Source organism: Catharus ustulatus, chromosome 17, assembly GCF_009819885.2.
Source record: "Catharus ustulatus isolate bCatUst1 chromosome 17, bCatUst1.pri.v2, whole genome shotgun sequence".
In the NCBI taxonomy this organism is placed as follows: Eukaryota; Metazoa; Chordata; class Aves; order Passeriformes; family Turdidae; genus Catharus; species Catharus ustulatus.
In genome coordinates, this window is record NC_046237.1 from 7,341,824 (window position 1) to 7,361,566 (window position 19,743).

Sequence of the window (19,743 nt, forward strand, 5' to 3'; positions counted from 1 at the left end):
GCACACACACCATAGCACACACACCATGGCACACACACCATAGCACACACACCATAGCACACACCATGGCACACACACCATACCACACACACCACAGCACAAACCACTGCCCAGCAAACCCTGCCAGCCCTCTCACTTTGTTACCTCCAGGAGATGTTTCCCACTTCCCAGCACCAGGAGTGGATCAGATGCCAGAGCAGTCTCTGAACATCCCCTGGCTGCTCAGAAACCCATCACAGTGCAGGCCACATCAGCCTTCCCAGCCCCCTCCTCTGGCCTTGCCATTACAATAGGTCCTGGCACCAGGCTCATACACCATGCTGAAGAACAGCCAAGGTAAACCTGGCATGGCACCACCCTGTGTCCATGCTCTGGGACACAGCCCAAAACCTGCTTGGAGCCAGAGTGTCCTCTGCCCCTGGGACACATACACTGTCCCAGTACCCATCCAGGCTCTGCACTGAAGTCCCCAGCTGTGGCAGGAGGAGCCAGGTGGGTGCCAGCCTCAACCCCAGCACTGCCCTGTGCCCCCCTCCCCTCAGCAATGGCAGCTCCTGACCTCCCACACACACCCACCGACCAAGCAGGTCACTTAAAGGCATGTGACAACCAGCAGCACCAGGAAAACAGCATGGATGAACAGTGAATCCATGAGCCCAGCACTCCCTGATGTTGCCCCCTGAGCGAGGCTCTGCCCCCTGAGCGAGGTTCTGCTCCCCAGCACGCTCCTACCTTGTGTCCGTGCCCAGGCGCTTGTTTGTGCTTTCACTGCCGGCACACCCCAGGCTGGTGGCTTAAAGGATTTTCCTTTAATAACCACCAAATCCCTCCCCTGGGCAGTAAGCTGCAGACCTGGGCCCTTTCCTAGGTGCAGAGCATTCTGTTGGTGCTCTGCTCACTCCCTGCTTTGCATATGCTCCTATCAAACTGGATTTCCCCCCTCCTGATTCAGCCCAGTGTATATAAAGCCCTAAATCCCCTTGAATTTCATTTCCTCTGGTCCTCGAGGTCTGTCCCCGGTTTCAGTCTCACCCACGTATTTTACATACGTGTGTTCACAGCCTTGATGTGAGATTTCTGCCGGTTTTGGTGTTGTCCCTGCTCAGAGCCTGGGCAACCCAAGTCCTGCTGAGAGCAGCCACTGCCTCAGCTGAGAAATGATCCATGGCACAGTCGTGGCCCCTCTCAGGAAATAATAATGAGAGAGGCTTCATCCCCACACCCCAACCCCACAACCCCCATTGAGGGAGACAGGCTGAGACCGAGGCTGGAGCCCTGACCCGGCAAACTGACCACCACCATGCCTATGGGGTGCTGAGTGTGTCCCCAGGCTGTCCCTGAGAAAGGGCTGACCCCAAACTGTCCCCACCTCACATCCTCAGAGCAGGGGACTCTTATTTAGTCGTACAAATGAATTTCCGCAGTGGCTTTTCTCCCCGCTGTGACAATTCTGTCCCCTCAAGGATCTCCCTGCCAGCCCCACTCCCCTGGGTCACACTGTCTTGTTTCACTTCTCTTTTCTCATTTCACAGAAAAAAGTAGATACAGCTGAAATCTGGTGACTGATCAGCTTTCAAGGTCACAGGCAGCGGTGCTGGCAGCAGGTTCCTCTGCCTGGAAAGCCTGTTTTGGCTTCAATTCCCCCTGCTGGGGCCACACGTGGTGAGAGCTCAGCTGCCACAGCTGGGGAGATTGGGGTCTGTGTGGTGGCTGGGTGTTGCTGGGGGCTGCAGCAGTGCCCAGTGTGGAGGGTGATCTGCAGCTTCCTGCCATTGCCGCCCCTGCCCTCTGGCTCCCTGCCACTGGCCCGCTTCCCTTGGAGGTGGGCACGAAGCAAGGAATGTGCAGGGGGCAGATGTGCATTGAGCAGTGGTTGTGCACAGAGCAGATGTGCAGGAGCAGAAGATGTGCACGAAGCAGATGTGCACACACTGGCTGGGAGTGGAGCTGAAGATGTGCACGGAGCAGGGGAAGGGGCAGAAGGGCCAGCTGGTACCAGCTGCCCTGGCCTTAACAGCATCATGAGCCCCTTGAGGAGGGCACGGAAAGGTGGGCAAGGGCTGGGCCTCAGCCTGCAGCAACCAGGGGCTGCTCCTGAGAGGTCCCTGCTGCCTTGCCAGGAGATGCAGGTTTCATGGGACTGGGCAGGTTCCCTGCCTGGGGCAGGTGGGAGTTGGGACCAGACCAGCAGTAGCACAGGGGGGGCTGTGTGGGGCAGACATTCCCCCAGGAGCCTGCAGGACTGGCACTATTGCTCTAGCTCTGAGCACAGTAGGACTGCACAGAAGGCTGTTTGCTAGCTTTATTGAGGGCAGAGAAAAGATAACACAAATTATGGACCTGTGGGCTGGGAAAGGGCTAGTGGAGGCCCATGCTGGTGGACACAGGTTTGTGTGAGGTCCTCCTGGTGTCATCAACATCAAACAGCTTGCACAAGGCAGAGGTGCTTGGCCTCCTGGTCTCATCCTGTGGTCGAGATGGCTTCAGGTCCTGGGAGAGCTCCTCTGAGATGCAAGCACGATGAGCACAGTGTGCTGAGCTGAGATTGGGGTGCACCAAGCAAACAGCTCCACTTCTTCATTGTGCCCTGCAGAAACATCCCTTCTTCCACCCTGACAGGGCCTGGCCGTGGCAGCGGTGCCACGCGTCACTTGGCACCCACCCTGAGGCTGGCATACTCGGTGGAGGCTGTGCCCGGGCTCCTGCTGCGCCGTGGGGCCGAGGACAGGGGCTGCAGGTCAGCATAGTGGATGTTGTTCTCTTCCTTGCTGCTCTGCTGCAAAAGTGTGCACAAATGGGGAATGCTGCATGGAAAATCTTGCCAAAATAACCCTTAACCACAATGTTGAGAGTTGGATGTGACCCACAAGGATCACCGAGACCACCTCATGGTCCTGCACAGGACAACCCCAAAAACCAGGCTCAAGCCAGGCTGGTGATGCCACAGCTGCAGATGTGGCCCTGTGCTATGGTGCAGAGTGTGCAGGGACCACAGGCAGGCAGCTGCTGCCCACCCAATGCCCCCCCTGGCCCCAGAGTCTTGCAGGGCTTCTGCAAGCCAGGGCATCTGCATGGGATGTGCTCCCCCAAACTCACAGCTCGCTCTTACCTGGCTGGGCAGGTGGGAGCTCTCTGCATCCAGGCCTTCACTGTAGGGACAAGGATAAGGACAGCCATCAGAACTAAAGGAAGCTGGGTCCTTTCCACATCCAGCACAGCCCTCAATTCCCCTCCCATATTTCAGCAGGATGGCTCCACTGAAGGCAGAGAGTAGGGACAGAGTGTTGTCTGCACAAGTGGGCTGGGCTCAGACACACGGTGAGGGGCTGCAGGGGGCTCCCTGGTACTGGGTGCTCCCTACCACAAAGCCTCTGTGAAATGCAGAGAGAACAGTGCACTTACGAGTAAAAAGCCATTTCTGGGGAAAGTTACAGCTCCAGACAAGAAAGGAAGTCAAAATAAAGCAGGTGGATAAGACAGTTAACTCATTAAGGGTGCAGAAGGAAGAGGTGCTGAGTACAAACCTGGGGGTGCTGGGGGTCCCTGCACAGCACTGCACAGGGACAAACGAGAAGCTGCCCATGGCCACTGTCCTGCCCGGGCACGGGCTGCCCACCCCAGCTTGGCGCTTCCTCCTGTACATGCAAAGGGCGATGAAGAGGAGGAGGAGGAGGAAGCAGAGCCCTGCAGCTGCAGCCACCATTCCAGGAACCAGGGTTCTCTCTGTGGAGACAGAAGCAGAGCAGGAGATGGGGGTGGGTGCAGGGCAGAGCAGAACCTCACTGTGGGCAGGGTGGGGACTGTGGGATGGGACCCTGGGAGCAGCGTCCTGCTGGGCTGCACTCACCTTGCACGGACACCTCTGTGCCACGGCCACACTCAAACAGCACATCCTCACCCTTATTCCCCTTGCAAAACTTCACACAGTAGTAGGTGCCCATGTCCTCACGTGTAACGTTCCTGATGTAGATGGTGAAATCTGAGTTGGACCCATTCATTGCTCTGATCACACGGGGTAAGGACTCTCTCTGGTCATAGATGGTCTTGCTCTCACTGCCCCAGCCCTTCAGCCACCTCACAGGACATGGGTCAGCCATTTCAGACGTGGTGCAAGTCAGGGTGAGCGTCTCCCCCGGTGCCACTGACACCTTGTCGTGGGGCTGGTGCAGACTGAAGTTTGACGCATTCCTGAGCAAAGAGAGAAGAGTGACCAGGGATGAGATGTGGGGCCAGGCAAGGGCTGCCTTACAGGCAGAGAAGCCCCAGTGTCCACCAATTTGCAGCTGAGAGATATCCTGGGATGAGGAAGAGACAACATACAGGCACTGGCAGGGAGGAAACCCTTCAAAAAGCGGTTCAAAATGAACAAGGGGCAAATCTGAAAAATGAGCAGAATGCCCAGGGCACTGGTGGAGTCACCATCCCTGGAGGGATTTAAATGACATGTAGATGTGGCACTCAGGAACCACCGGCAGGAAAAACTCCTGAGTGCTGTTGAACATTAACACCCTGGCTCTGTTCCACACCAGCCAGGATCACTGGGGCTCTGAGAGGAATTGGGGATCACACCCAGGAGCCAGCCAGGATCCAGTGTCCCAGGCAGGGACGCTCAGCCCTATAGTCCAGTACAGCCCCCGATCCCTCCTTGTCGCCAAATCCCTCCTGCTCCCCAAAACCCCTCCAGTCCCCAAACCTCTCCTGCACAAAGTCCCCGACACGTGTGACAGAGGCTCGGCAGGGCTCGACCCGGCTCTGCCATCGCCGGGGCTGGGGATGCTCTGCACCCCCGGGGCCGGACTGACACCAAAAGGTGCTCGGGGAAGGAGCAGCGTCCGCCCGACCCGGTGTTTGTCTTTGTCACCCGCCCGCGTTTATGGGACAGACGGGGCAGGGGAGCTCCGAGAGGTTTTTGGGGCCCCAATTCGGACTCACCCGGTTCGGACGGGACAGGACTGGCTTCCCTGCCCGGACATGAGCGGAGCTGCTGCCGCGGCCCTGGGTACTGCCCAAAATTTGGGAAGAAAAAGAGGAAGCGGGACAGGAAATGGAGGCGAACGGGTGGTTAACGCTTTGGTGTCTGCCCGGGGCGGGCGGGGTCGGGCAGAGCCGCCGGGCATGACCCCCGGTGGGCATCACCCTGCTGGACCCCGCCGGGTATCACCCCCGGTGGGCATCACCCTGCCGGACAGAGCCAGGCATCACCCCCGGTGGGCATCACCCTGCCGGACCCCGCCGGGCATCGCTCCCGGGTCACCTGGCACCCAGGGGCTGCTCTGGGATCCGGACAGGGAGCGGCTTTGAGTCCTCCCTGTCTCGGTGAGGGGCAGGAGCACCGGGGCATCGGCATGTGGGACACTCGGGGTATCCCGGGCACTGCTCTGCACCACTCACCCATGGCAGACAGCATCCCACACCCCGATCCTGCTGGCAAGGGCTGGGAGTCCCCTCGGCACCCCAGGGTGCTGAGCCACAGGCTGGCCATGGATGGGGGACCGTGCTGGAACCAGGGTTCCTCTTGCTGGCTGCTCAGTGCCTGTGCCCATGGCTGTGGCACATCTGAGGGGAAAGTGGGGTGGACATTGTCAATATGGACCAGCGTTGTGACAGGAGATGATGTGGGCAGTGATAAGCAAATGGGACATGATTGCATGGAGGAACTGGACTGCTGCTGGCCCCTTTCCTTCCCCTTTGCTGGGTGTGAGCTGAGCACCCCACTAAGCTAAGCTGAGCTCAGCCCAGCAGTATCAAACGGAGCCGAATCCAGCGGAGCAATGTCCAGCTATCAGGGAGCAAGACGTGGAATATCCATGGTTCTGGTGATGCAGCAACTGCGTCTCGTGTGCCTGATGCTCCTCCTGCTCTGCAAAGACCCAGGTAAGTGGGGCCAGCACAGCCCCACCACGTTTCCCAGGTATTCTGCTAGCCTGGCAGTCCTTCCCTGTGCCCATGGGTAACCAGGGATCTCCTCTTGCTGCCTCCCTTCCTGCTTGCTTTTGTCTCCAGATGAACTTTAGTTTACTCCAGCAAGAGTCTGGACTCTCCTCATCCTGCACTCCTCAGCAGCCTTAGGTAGAAGGGACAGGAATATCTCTCTGTCCCTGGCCCCAGGCTCAGGGCTGGGGTCTGATGATGCCTCGTGCTGTGCCCCAGCCCTGGGGCCTCTTGGCAATTCCAAACCTTCCTGTTGCTGTGACCAGGTGTGGTTGCCCAGCAGTTCAGTCTGCACCAGCCCCAGAACAACGTGTCGGTGGCAGCGGGGGAGACGCTCACCCTGAACTGCACCACGTCTGGAATGGCTGGACCAGGTCCTGTGAGGTGGCTGAAGGGCTGGGGCAGTGAGAACAAGACCATCTATGACCAGAGAACGCCCTCATCCTTTCCCCGTGTGATCAGAGCCGTGAGTGACTCTTACACAGACTACACCATCTACATCAGGAACGTTACACCTGAGGACACGGGCACCTACTACTGTGTGAAGTTTACCAAGAGAGACAAGGGTGGGGATGTGCTGTTTCAGCGTGGCAGTGGCACAGAGGTGTCCGTGCAAGGTGAGTGGGGCTCCTGGAGCAGCTCCTGATGGGAACCAGCCCAGCGGGCTCTGCTCAGGCTGCACAGGGATGGGGAAGGGGCTCAGGGCCTGTCCAGGAGAGGATCCCATGAGCCATCCCTGTGCCCTTGTAGGAGACTCTGCTGCTGGCAGGCCCAGGGCTGGGCAGGGGCCAGAGCCTGGTCTGATTGCCCCGTGCTTCTCTCCACAGCCAAACCCAGCCCCCCGATCGTGTCTGGGCCTGAGCAGAGAGTGAGGCCGGGAGAGTCGGTGCCTTTCACCTGCACCACTGGAGGGTACTCTCCCAAAGAAATTGGGGTGAAATGGTTCAAGAACAAGAACTCCATGACAGCTCAGCAGCCCCAGGTCACAGAATGGCGGGTGAAAACCTACAACATGTCCAGCACCGTGAGGGTGACCCTGCAGAAGGACGATGTCCCCTCACAGATCACCTGTGAGGTGCAGCACTCCACACTGCTGGCCCCACTGCGTGGGAGCTTCCAGCTCAGCAGAGTCCTGCGAGGTGAGCGCTGGGGGACTCACACTGGGGTGTCCTGCTCCTGTGGGGCTGGGGTCCCTGGGAGGAGGACAGGGGTACCTGGGGCAGGGACAGGGTGCCCTGTGGCAGCAGAGCCAGGGACACCAAACACCAAGCTCTGCCTCTCTTCCCAGTTCCCCCCACTGTTGAGGTGCGCGCTGAGCCGAGCTCCGTTGAGCTGAACACAACCGTGACCTTCACCTGCCTCGTGAAGGAGTTTTACCCACCAAACCTGTCTATTTCCTGGCTGGAGAATGGAAAGGAGATGAAGGTGAAGAACATCTCCCGGCCGTCGGAGCTCTCCGGGGGCTTGTTCCAGCTGAGAAGCTGGGTGGAGGTGCAAGCGACAGAGGAGAAAAACGGATCCACGATCGCCTGTGTGGTGGTGCACGATGGCCAGGCCCCTGCCAACTCCTCAGCTGTCCTGTGGATCTTCAACACAGCCCAGAGTGAATGGAGCAAGGAGTCCCAGATGCTTAAGGGTGAGTCTGAGCTGCTGGCATGGGGTGCCTGCCAGGGCAGCTGTGTGGTGTCACCCCCTGGGGAAGGTGCAGTCCCAGGAAAGACTCCCTGTGGGGGTTGGGATGCCTCTCCCCGAGCCCTGGGCACTCACATCCTCTGTCCCCATTGCAGGTGAGAACTTTCTGTCCAGCCTCATCCTCCTGGGGCTTGGTATCCTGCTGGAGAAGGCGCTGTTTGGTGGGCTCCTCTACTACCTCATCAAGCGCATGAAAAGCAAAGCACTGGAGATGTTGCCTTATCCTGTTCCATCCCACTCCCTGGCACCACGAGCTGGGTCTCAGGGCATGGCCACTGCCAGCAGTGATGTGTGAAGCTGGAAATAAACTAACCAGGATGCAGAGGCTGCCGTGGGTTGCTCCGTGCCGCCAGTCCCAGCCCCGCCTGTGGCCTTACACCCGCCCTGCTCTGGGGCTTGGTGCTGCCCATCCCCGGGGCTGGGTGCTGCACACCGGGGCTCACTTGGTGCTGCCCATCCCCAGGGCTGGGTGCTGCACACCGGGGCTCACTTGGTACTGCCCATCCCCGGGGCTGGGTGCTGCACACCGGGGCTCACTTGGTGCTGCCCATCCCCGGGGCTGGGTGCTGCACACCGGGGCTCACTTGGTGCTGCCCATGCAAGTGCTCAGAGCCCAGAGCTGTACACACGATGCCTGGTGCCTGATATCTGGTGCCCCTTGCTGGGTACCCCGTGCCTGGTGCCTGGTGCTTGGTAGCTGTAACTCGGTGCTCTGTGCCCAGTGCTCCCAATTTGCAGTTGAGAGATAGCCTGGGATGTGACAGAGACAACATGCAGGAACTGAGAGGAACGAAACCCTTCAAAAACCGATTCAAAATGAATAAGGCACAAATCTGAAAAATGAGCAGCATGCCCACAGAAGTGGTGGAGCCACCACCCCTGGAGGGATTTAAATGACATACATGTGGCACTTAGGGACATGGCTTAGTGGTGGCCATAGCAGTGCTGGGTTAACGGTTGGACACGAGGATCTCAGAGGGCTTTTGCAACACAAACACTTCTGTGATTCTATGATTTGATAAATCTGCATCCTGTTCTGCCATTTGCAGGGCGTGCTGCAGCTGCTTGGAGGGCAGGGAGGTGCAGAGAGAGCCAAGGGGAACTCCTGGCAGCAAAAACTCCTGAGTGCTGTTGAACATTAACACCCTGGCTCTGTTCCACACCAGCCAGGATCACTGGGGCTCTGAGAGGAATTAGGGATCACACCCAGGAGCCAGCCAGGAGCCAGTGTCCCAGGCAGGGATGTGCAGCCCTGTAGCCCAGTACAGCCCCCGATCCCTCCTTGTCGCCAAATCCCTCCTGCTCCCCAAAACCCCTCCAGTCCCCAAACCTCTCCTGCACAAAGTCCCCGACACGTATGGTAGAGGCTCGGCAGGGCTCGACCCGGCTCTGCCATCGCCGGGGCTGGGGATGCTCTGCACCCCCGGGGCCGGACTGACACTAAAAGTTGCTCGGGGAAGGAGCAGCGTCCGCCCGACCCGGTGTTTGTCTTTGTCACCCGCCCGCGTTTATGTGGCAGACGGGGCAGGGGAGCTCCGAGAGGCTTTGGGGGCCCCAATTCGGACTCACCCGGTTCGGACGGGACAGGACTGGATTCCCTGCCCGGACATGAGCGGAGCTGCTGCCGCGGCCCTGGGTTCTGCCCAAAATTTGGGAAGAAAAAGAGGAAGCGGGACAGGAAATGGAGACGAACGGGTGGTTAACGCTTTGGTGTCTGCCCGGGGCGGGCGGGGTCGGGCAGAGCCGCCGGGCATCACCCCCGGTGGGCATCACCCTGCCGGACCCTGTCGGGCATCACCCCCGGTGGGCATCACCCTGCCGGACCCTGCCGGGCATCGCTCCCGGGTCACCTGGCACCCAGGGGCTGCTCTGGGATCCGGACAGGGAGCGGCTTTGAGTCCTCCCTGCCTCGTTGGAGGGGCAGGAGCAGCGGGGCATCGGCATGTGGGACACTCGGGGTATCCCGGGCACTGCTCTGCACCACTCACCCATGGCAGACAGCATCCCACACCCCGATCCTGCTGGCAAGGGCTGGGAGTCCCCTCGGCACCCCAGGGTGCTGAGCCACAGGCTGGCCATGGGTGGGGGAGCGTGCTGGAATCAGGGTTCCTCTTGCTGGCTGCTCAGTGCCTGTGCCCATGGCTGTGGCACATCTGAGGGGAAAGTGGGGTGGACATTGCCAATATGGACCAGCGTTGTGACAGGAGATGATGTGGGCAGTGATAAGCAAATGGGACATGATTGCATGGAGGAACTGGACTGCTGCTGGCCCCTTTCCTTCCCCTTTGCTGGGTGTGAGCTGAGCACCCCACTAAGCTAAGCTGAGCTCAGCCCAGCAGTGTCAAACGCAGCCGAATCCAGCGGAGCAATGTCCAGCTATCAGGGAACAAGACGTGGAATACCCATGGTTCTGGTGATGCAGCAACTGCCTCTCGTGTGCCTGATGCTCCTCCTGCTCTGCAAAGACCCAGGTAAGTGGGGCCAGCACAGCCCCACCACGTTTCCCAGGTATTCTGCTAGCCTGGCACACCTTCCCTGTGCTCATGGGTAACCAGGAATCTCCTCTTGCTGCTTCCCTTCCTACTTGCTTTTGTCTCCAGATGAACTTTCATTTACTCCAGCAAGAGTCTGGACTTTCCTCATCCTGCACTCCTCAGCAGCCTGAGGGACAAGGGACAGAAATATCTCTCTGTCCCTGGCCCCAGGCTCAGGGCTGGGGTCTGATGATGCCTCGTGCTGTGCCCCAGCCCTGGGGCCTCTTGGCAATTCCAAACCTTCCTGTTGCTGTGACCAGGTGTGGGTGCCCAGCGGTTCAGTCTGCACCAGCCCCAGGACAACGTGTTGGTGGCAGCGGGGGAGACGCTCACTCTGAACTGCACTGTGTCTGGAATGGCTGTAGTAGGTGCTGTGAAGTGGCTGAAGGGCTGGGGCAGTGAGAACAAGACCATCTATGACTACAGAACGCCCTCATCCTTTCCCCGTGTGATCAGAGCCGTGAGAGGGTCTGACACAGACCTCACCATCCACATCAGGAACGTTCAGCCTGAGGACACGGGCACCTACTACTGTGTGAAGTTTACCAAGAATGACAGGGGTGAGGATGTGCTGTTTCAGCGTGGCAGAGGCACAGAGGTGTCCGTGCAAGGTGAGTGGGGCTCCTGGAGCAGCTCCTGATGGGAACCAGCCCAGCAGGCTCTGCTCAGGCTGCACAGGGATGGGGAAGGGGCTCAGGGCTGGTCCAGGACAGGATCCCATGAGCCATCCCTGTGCCCTTGTAGGAGACTCTGCTGCTGGCAGGCCCAGGGCTGGGCAGGGGCCAGAGCCTGGTCTGATTGCCCCGTGCTTCTCCCCACAGCCAAACCCAGCCCCCTGATCGTGTCTGGGCCTGAGCAGAGAGTGAGGCCGGGAGAGTCGGTGCCTTTCACCTGCACCACTGGAGGGTTCTTTCCCAAAGAAATTGGGGTGAAATGGTTCAAGGACAATGTCCCCATAAGAGCTCAGCAGCCCCAGATCACAGAATGGAAGGACAAAACCTACAACATGTCCAGCACAGTGATGGTGACCCTGCAGAAGAACGATGTCCCCTCACATGTCACGTGTGAGGTGCAGCACTCCACGCTGCTGGCCCCACTGCGTGGGAGCTTCCAGCTCAGCAGAGTCCTGCGAGGTGAGCGCTGGGGGACTCACACTGGGGTGTCCTGCTCCTGTGGAGCTGGGGTCCCTGGGAGGAGGACAGGGGTACCTGGGGCAGGGACAGGGTGCCCTGTGGCAGCAGAGCCAGGGACACCAAACACCAAGCTCTGCCTCTCTTCCCAGTTCCCCCCACTGTTGAAATGCGCGCTGAGCCGAGTTCTGTTGAGCTGAACACGACCGTGACCTTCACCTGCCTCATGAAGGAGTTTTACCCACCAAATGTGTCCATTTCCTGGCTGGAGAATGGGAAGGAGATGAAGGTGAAGAACCTCTCCCGGCTATTGGAGCTCTCCAGGGGCTTGTTCCAGCTGAGAAGCTGGGTGGCGGTGCAAGCGATGGAGGAGAAAAACGGATCCACGATCGCCTGTGTGGTGGTGCACGATGGCCAGGCCCCTGCCAACTACTCAGCTGTCCTGTGGATCACCAACGTGGCCCACGGTGAGTCCCAGATGGATAAGGGTGCGTCAGAGCTGCTGCCATGGGGTGCCTGCCAGGGCAGCTGTGTGGTGTCACTCCCTGAGGAAGCTGCAGTCCCAGGAAAGACTCCCTGTGGGGGTTGGGATGCCTCTCCCCAAGCCCTGGGCACTCACATCCTCTGTCTCCATTGCAGGTGAGAACTTTCTGTCCAGCCTCATCCTCCTGGGGCTTGGTATCCTGCTGGAGAAGGCGCTCTTCGGTGGGGTCCTCTACTACCTCATCAAGCGCAAGAAAAGCAAAGCACTGGAGATGTTGCCTTATCCTGTTCCACCCCATTCCCTGGCACCACGAGCTTGGTCTCAGGGCATGGCCACTGCCAGCAGTGATGTGTGAAGCTGGAAATAAACCAACCAGGATGCAGAGGCTGCCGTGGGTTGCTCCGTGCCGCCAGTCCCAGCCCTGCCTGTGGCCTTACACCCGCCCTGCTCTGGGGCTTGGTGCTGCCCATCCCCAGGGCTGGGTGCTGCACACTGGGGCTCACTTGGTGCTGCCCATCCCCAGGGCTGGGTGCTGCCCATCCCCAGGGCTGGGTGCTGCACACTGGGGCTCACTTGGTGCTGCCCATGCAAGTGCTCAGAGCCCAGAGCTGTACACACGATGCCTGGTGCCTGATATCTGGTGCCCCTTGCTGGGTACCCCGTGCCTGGTGCCTGGTGCTTGGTAGCTGTAACTCGGTGCTCTGTGCCCAGTGCTCCCAGTATGCAGTAGAGAGACATCCTGGGATGTGCCAGAGACAACACGCAGGAACTGAGAGGAACAAAACCCTTTAAAAACCAATTCAAAATAAACAAGGCACAAATCTGAATAATGAGCAGCATGCCCACAGAAGTGGTGGAGCCACCACCCCTGGAGGGATTTAAATGACATACATGTGGCACTTAGGGACATGACTTAGTGGTGGCCATAGCAGTGCTGGGTTAACGGTTGGACACGAGGATCTCAGAGGGCTTTTGCAACACAAACACTTCTGTGATTCTATGATTTGATAAATCTGCATCCTGTTCTGCCATTTGCAGGGGGTGCTGCAGCTGCCTGGAGGCCAGAGAGGTGCAGAGGGAGCCAAGAGGAACTCCTGGCAGCAAAAACTCCTGAGTGCTGTTGAACATTAGCACCCTGGTTCTGTTCCACACCAGCCAGGATCACTGGGACTCTGAGAGGAATTGGAGTTCACAGCCAGCAGCCAGCCAGGAGCCAGCCAGGAGCCAGCCAGGAGCCAGTGTCCCAGGCAGGGATGTGCAGCCCTGTAGCCCAGTAAAGCCCCCGATTCCTCCTTGTCACCAAATCCCTCCTGCTCCCCAAAACCCCTCCAGTCCCCAGACCTCTCCTGCACAAAGTCCCCGACACGGATGGCAGAGGCTCGGCAGGGCTCGACCCGGCTCTGCCATCGCCGGGGCTGGGGATGCTCTGCACCCCCGGGGCCGGACTGACACCAAAAGGTGCTCGGGGAAGGAGCAGCGTCCGCCCAACCCGGTGTTTGTCTTTGTCACCCGCCCGCGTTTATGGGACAGACGGGGCAGGGGAGCTCCGAGAGGTTTTGGGGACCCCAATTCCGACTCACCCGGTTCGGACGGGACAGGACTGGATTCCCTGCCCGGACATGAGCGGAGCTGCTGCCGCGGCCCTGGGTTCTGCCCAAACTTTGGGAAGCAAAAGAGGAAGCGGGACAGGAAATGGAGACGAACGGGTGGTTAACGCTTTGGTGTCTTCCCGGGGCGGGCGGGGTCGGGCAGAGCCGCCGGGCATCACCCCCGGTGGGCATCACCCTGCCGGACCCTGTCGGGCATCACCCCCGGTGGGCATCACCCTGCCGGACCCTGTTGGGCACCACTCCCGGGTCACCTGGCACCCAGGGGCTGCTCTGGGATCCGGACAGGGAGCGGCTTTGAGTCCTCCCTGCTTCGATGAGGGGCAGGAGCACCGGGGCATCGGCATGTGGGACACTCGGGGTATCCCGGGCACTGCTCTGCACCACCCACCCATGGCAGACAGCATCCCACACCCCGATTCTGCTGGCAAGGGCTGGGAGTCCCCTCGGCACCCCAGGGTCCTGAGACACAGCCTTGCCATGGGTGACAGAGTGTGCTGGAACCAGGGTTCCTCTTGCTGGCTGCTCAGTGCCTGTGCCCATGGCTGTGGCACATCTGAGGGGAAAGTGGGGTGGACATTGCCAATATGGACCAGCGTTGTGACAGGAGATGATGTGGGCATTGAGAAGCAAATGTGATTGCATGGAGGAACTGGACTGCTGCTGGCCCCTTTCCTTCCCCTTTGCTGGGTGAGAGCTGAGCACCCCACTAAGCTGAGCTCAGTCCAGCTGAGTCAGATGAGCCCAGCCCAGCAGAGTCCAACAGAGCTGAATCCATCTGAGAAAAGCCCAGCTATCAGGGAGCAAGACGTGGAATACCCATGGTTCTGGTGATGCAGCAACTGCCTCTCATGGGCCTGATGCTGCTCCTGCTCTGCAGAGACCCAGGTAAGTGGGGCCAGCACAGCCCCACCACGTTTCCCATGCATTCTGCTGGCCTGGCAGTCCTTCCCTGTGCTCATGGGTAACCAGGGATCTCCTCTTGCTGCCTCCCTACTTGCTTGCTTTTGTCTCCAGATGAACTTTAGTTTAATCCAGAAAGATTCTGGAGTCTCGTTATCTCTTAGTCTCCAGCAGCCTGAGGGACAAGGGACAGAAATATCTCTCTGTCCCCAGGTCCAGGCTCAGGGCTGGGATCTGACAATGCCTTGTGCGTTGCCCCAGCCCTGGGTCCCCTTGTCATTTCCAAACCTTCCTGTTGCTGTGACCAGGTGTGGGTGCTCAGCAGTTCAATCTGCACCAGCCCCAGGACAAGGTGTCAGTGCCAGCAGGGCAGACGCTCACCCTGAACTGCACCACGTCTGGAATGGCTGGACCAGGTCCTGTGAAGTGGCTGAAGGGCTGGGGCAGTGAGAACAAGACCATCTATGACCAGAGAACGCACTCATCCTTACCCCGTGCGATGAGAGCAGTGGATGGGTCTGACACAGACTTCACCATCCACATCAGGAACGTTCAGCCTGAGGACACGGGCACCTACTACTGTGTGAAGTTTACCAAGAATTACAGGGGTGAGGATGTGCTGTTTCAGCGTGGCAGTGGCACAGAGGTGTCCGTGCAAGGTGAGTGGGGCTCCTGGAGCAGCTCCTGATGGGAACCAGCCCAGCGGGCTCTGCTCAGGCTGCACAGGGATGGGGAAGGTGCTCAGGGCTGGTCCAGGACAGGATCCCATGAGCCATCCCTGTGCCCTTGTAGGAGACTCTGCTCCTGGCAGGCCCAGGGCTGGGCAGGGGCCAGAGCCTGGTCTGATTGCCCTGTGCTTCTCCCCACAGCCAAACCCAGCCCCCTCACTCATGTCTAGGCTGGGTTGCGGCCCAGGGGCAATGGAGCAAGTGGTCCCAGATGGATAAGGGTGGGTCAGCGCTGCTGGCATGGGGTTCCTGCCAGGGCAGCTGTGTGGTGTCACCCCCTAAGGAAGCTGCAGTCCCAGGAAAGACTCCCTGTGGGGGTTGGGATACCTCTCTCCGAGCCCTGGGCACTCACATCCTCTGTCCCCATTGCAGGTGAGAACTTTCTGTCCAGCCTCATCCTCCTGGGGCTTGGTATCCTGCTGGAGAAGGCGCTCCTCGGTGGGCTCTTCTTCTTCGTCTTCAAGCGCATGAAAAGCAAAGCACTGGAGATGTTGCCTTATCCTGTTCCACCCCATTCCCTGGCACCATGAGCCGGGTCTCAGGGCATGGCCACTGCCAGCAGTGATGTGTGAAGCTGGAAATAAACCAACCAGGATGCAGAGGCTGCCATGGGTTTCTCTGTGCTGCCAGTCCTGGCCCTGCCTGTGGCCTTACACCCGCCCTGCTCTGGGGCTTGGTGCTGCCCATCCCCAGGGCTGGGTGCTGCACACCAGGGCTCACTTGGTGCTGCCCATCCCCAGGGCTGGGTGCTGCACACTGGGGCTCACTTGGTGCTGCCCATCCCCAGTGCTCAGTGCCCTGTGCTACACACACGGTGCCTGGTGTCTGAGACCCAGTGCCCAATTGTTGGTGCAGGATACTTGGTGCCCCTTGCTTGGTGCGTGTGTCTGGTGCCTGACACCCCATGCTTTGTGCTCGGTAGCCCCTGCTCAGAGCCTGTGCCTGGTACCTGGTGCCCGGTGTTCAGAGGGTCCAACCATTCCAGATGTGGTGCAGTTCAGGGTGAACATCTCCCTCACTGCCACCAACGCCTTGTCCTGGAGCTGCTGCAGACCTGACCTTCCTGGGCAGCCACGTCTGAGCACAAAGAGAGGAGTTTTAAGTCATGAGTGATGGGGTCAGCCACGGGCTGCCTTACAGGCAGAGAAGCCCCAGTATCCACCAATTTGCAGCTGAGAGATATTCTGGGATGTGGCAGAGACAACATGCAGCACTGGCAGGGAGGAAACCCATTAAAAACTGGTTCAAAATGAACAAGAGACAAATCTGAAAAATGACCAGGATGCCCAGGGCACTGGTTGAGTCATCATCCCTGGAGGGATTTAAATGACATGTAGATGTGGCACTTAGGGACGTGGTTTAGTGGTGGCTTTGGTAGCGCTCAGTTAATGGTTGGACAGAGGGCTTTTGCAACCCAAACACTTCTGCGGTTCTATGATTTGATAAATCTGCATCCTGTTCTGCCATTTGCAGGGGGTGCTGCAGCTGCCTGGAGGCCAGAGAGGTGCAGAGGGAGCCAAGGGGAACTCCTGGCAGCAAAAACTCCGGAGTGCTGTTGAACATTAACACCCTGGCTCTGTTCCACACCAGGCAGGATCACTGGGGCTCTGAGAGGAATTGGGGTTTGTCTTTGTCACCCGCCCGCGTTTATGTGGCAGACGGGGCAGGGGAGCTCCGAGAGGCTTTGGGGGCCCCAATTCCGACTCACCCGGTTCGGACGGGACAGGACTGGATTCCCTGCCCGGACATGAGCGGAGCTGCTGCCGCGGCCCTGGGTACTGCCCAAACTTTGTGAAGAAAAAGGGGACGCTGGACAGGAAATGGAGTCGAACGGGTGGTTAACGCTCTGGTGTCTGCCCGGGGCGGGCGGGGTCGGGCAGAGCCGCCGGGCATCACCCCCGGTGGGCATCACCCTGCCGGACCCCGCCGGGCATCACCCCCGGTGGGCATCACCCTGCCTGACCCCGCCGGGCATCGCTCCCGGGTCACCTGGCACCCAGGGGCTGCTCTGGGATCAGGACAGGGAGCGGCTTTGAGTCCTCCCTGCCTCGGTGAGGGCCAGGAGCACCGGGGCATCGGCATGTGGGACACTCGGGGTATCCCGGGCACTGCTCTGCACCACTCACCCATGGCAGACAGCATCCCACACCCCGATCCTGCTGGCAAGGGCTGGGAGTCCCCTCGGCACCCCAGGGTGCTGAGCCACAGGCTGGCCATGGGTGGGGGAGCGTGCTGGAACCAGGGTTCCTCTTGCTGGCTGCTCAGTGCCTGTGCCCATGGCCGTGGCACATCTGAGGGGAAAGTGGGGTGGACGTTGCCAATATTGACCAGCGTTGTGACAGGAGATGATGTGGGCAGTGATAAGTAAATGGGACATGATTGCATGGAGGAACTGGAACTGGACTGCTGGTGGCCCCTTTCCTTCCCCTTTGCTGGGTGAGAGGTCAGCACCCCACTAAGTTAAGCCCAGTCCAGCTGAGTCAGCTGAGCTCAGTCCAGCAGAGTCCAACAGAGCCAAATCCAGCGGAGCAATGTGCAGCTATCAGGGAGCAAGACGTGGAATACCCATGGTTCTGGTGATGCAGCAACTGCCTCTCGTGGGCCTGATGCTGCTCCTGCTCTGCAGAGACCCAGGTAAGTGGGGCCAGCACAGCCCCACCACGTTTCCCATGCATTCTGCTAGCCTGGCACGCCTTCCCTGTGCTCATGGGTAACCAGGGATCTCCTCTTGCTGCTTCCCTTCCTGCTTGCTTTTGTCTCCAGATGAACTTTAGTTTACTCCAGCAAGAGTCTGGACTCTCCTCATCCTGCAGTTTCCAGCAGCCAGAGGGACAAGAGACAGGAATATCTCTCTGTCTCCTGCTCCAGGCTCAGGGCTGGGCTCTGATGATGCCTCGTGCTGTGCTCCAGCCCTGGGGCCTCTTGGCAATTTCAAACCTTCCTGTTGCTGTGACCAGGTGTGAGTGCCCAAGGCTTCAGTCTGCACCAGCCCCAGGACAACGTGTCGGTGGCAGCAGGGGAGATGCTCACCCTGAACTGCACCATGTCTGGAATGGCTGGACCAGGTCCTGTGAGGTGGCTGAAGGGCTGGGGCAGTGAGAGCAAGACCATCTATGACCAGAGAACGCCCTCATCCTCTCCCCGTGTGATCAGAGCCGTGAGTGGGTCCCAAACAGACCTCACCATCCACATCAGGAACGTTCAGCCTGAGGACATGGGCACCTACTACTGTGTGAAGTTTACCAAGGGAAACAAGGGTGAGGATGTGCTGTTTGCACATGGCAATGGCACAGAGGTGTCCGTGCAAGGTGAGTGGGGCTCCTGGAGCAGCTCCTGATGGGAACCAGCCCAGCGGGCTCTGCTCAGGCTGCACAGGGATGGGGAAGGGGCTCAGGGCTGGTCCAGGACAGGATCCCATGAGCCATCCCTGTGCCCTTGTAGGAGACTCTGCTCCTGGCAGGCCCAGGGCTGGGCAGGGGCCAGAGCCTGGTCTGATTGCCCCGTGCTTCTCCCCACAGCCAAACCCAGCCCCCCGATCGTGTCTGGGCCTGAGCAGAGAGAGAGGCTGGGAGAGTCGGTGCCTTTCACCTGCACCACTGGAGGGTTCTTTCCCAAAGAAATTGGGGTGAAATGGTTCAAGAACGGGAACCCCATGACAGCTCTGCAGCCTCAGGTCACCGAATGGTGGGACAAAACCTACAATATGTCCAGCACAGTGAGGGTGACCCTGCAGAAGGACGATGTCCCCTCACAGGTCACCTGTGTGGTGCAGCACTCCACGCTGCCGGCCCCACTGCGTGGGAGCTTCCAGCTCAGCAGAGTCCTGCGAGGTGAGGGCTGGGGGACTCACACTGGGGTGTCCTGCTCCTGTGGGGCTGGGGTCCCTGGGAGGAGGACAGGGGTACCTGGGGCAGGGACAGGGTGCCCTGTGGCAGCACAGCCAGGGACACCAAACACCAAGCTCTGCCTCTCTTCCCAGTTCCCCCCATTGTTGAGGTGCGTGCTGAGCCGAGTTCTGTTGAGGTGAACACGACCGTGACCTTCACCTGCCTCGTGAAGGAGTTTTACCCACCAAACATGTCCATTTCCTGGCTGGAGAATGGGAAGGAGATGAAGGTGAAGAACGTCTCCCGGCCGTCGGAGCTCTCCAGGGGCTTGTTCCAGCTGAGAAGCCAGGTGGAGGTGCAAGCGACGGAGGAGAAAAACGGGTCCCTGATCACCTGTGAGGTGGTGCACGATGGCCAGGCCCCTGTCAACTCCTCAGTTGTCCTGTGGATCACCAGCGTGGCCCACGGTGAGTCCCAGATGGATAAGGGTGGGTCAGAGCTGCTGGCATGGGGTGCCTGCCAGGGCAGCTGTGTGGTATCACCCCCTGAGGAAGCTGCAGTCCCAGGAAAGGCTCCCTTGGCAAGGCGAGGGGTGGGATACCTCTGCCTGAGCCCTGGCCACTCACATCCTCTGTCCCCATTGCAGGTGAGAACTTTCTGTCCAGCCTCATCCTCCTGTGGATTGGTATCCTGCTGGAGAAGGCGCTCCTCGGTGGGGTCCTCTTCTTCCTCTTCAAGCGCATGAAAAGCAAAGCACTGGAGATGTTGCCTTTTCCCACTCCGCTTTAGTCCCTGGCACCACGAGCTGGGTCTTGAGGCTTGACCACTGCCAGCAGTGATGTGTGAAGCTGGAAATAAACCAACCAGGATGCAGAGGCTGCCGTGGGTTGCTCCGCGCCGCCAGTCC

The 19,743-nt window shown here is 59.4% G+C and overlaps 3 protein-coding genes and 2 pseudogenes across 3 annotated transcripts; 4 read left to right on the top strand and 1 right to left on the bottom strand.

The window, feature by feature from the left end:
- Window positions 1–2,288: 2,288 nt before the first annotated feature.
- On the bottom strand, window positions 2,289–5,084 carry LOC117004194. The gene is made up of 5 exons (XM_033074774.2): window positions 4,933–5,084; window positions 3,848–4,188; window positions 3,525–3,723; window positions 3,110–3,149; window positions 2,289–2,776 (listed from the first exon to the last, which is right to left on the bottom strand). The coding sequence occupies exons 1-5, from the start codon at window positions 4,971–4,973 to the stop codon at window positions 2,648–2,650; spliced, it is 750 nt and encodes a 249-aa protein (XP_032930665.1). The 5' UTR covers window positions 4,974–5,084; the 3' UTR covers window positions 2,289–2,647.
- A 687-nt stretch (window positions 5,085–5,771) lies between these two features.
- On the top strand, window positions 5,772–7,766 carry LOC117004451 (annotated as a pseudogene).
- Window positions 7,767–9,991: 2,225 nt separating this feature from the next.
- On the top strand, window positions 9,992–12,902 carry LOC117004452 (annotated as a pseudogene).
- A 1,297-nt stretch (window positions 12,903–14,199) lies between these two features.
- LOC117004547 (signal-regulatory protein beta-1-like) lies at window positions 14,200–19,623 on the top strand. Its single transcript, XM_033075350.2, has 5 exons — window positions 14,200–14,266; window positions 14,590–14,605; window positions 17,974–18,317; window positions 18,528–18,839; window positions 18,989–19,623. Exons 1-5 carry the CDS (start codon window positions 14,200–14,202, stop codon window positions 19,579–19,581), a joined length of 1,332 nt encoding a protein of 443 aa, XP_032931241.1. The 3' UTR covers window positions 19,582–19,623.
- On the top strand, window positions 14,581–15,570 carry LOC117004546 (tyrosine-protein phosphatase non-receptor type substrate 1-like). Its single transcript, XM_033075349.2, has 2 exons — window positions 14,581–14,940; window positions 15,382–15,570. Exons 1-2 carry the CDS (start codon window positions 14,685–14,687, stop codon window positions 15,537–15,539), a joined length of 414 nt encoding a protein of 137 aa, XP_032931240.1. The 5' UTR covers window positions 14,581–14,684; the 3' UTR covers window positions 15,540–15,570.
- Window positions 19,624–19,743: the final 120 nt, after the last annotated feature.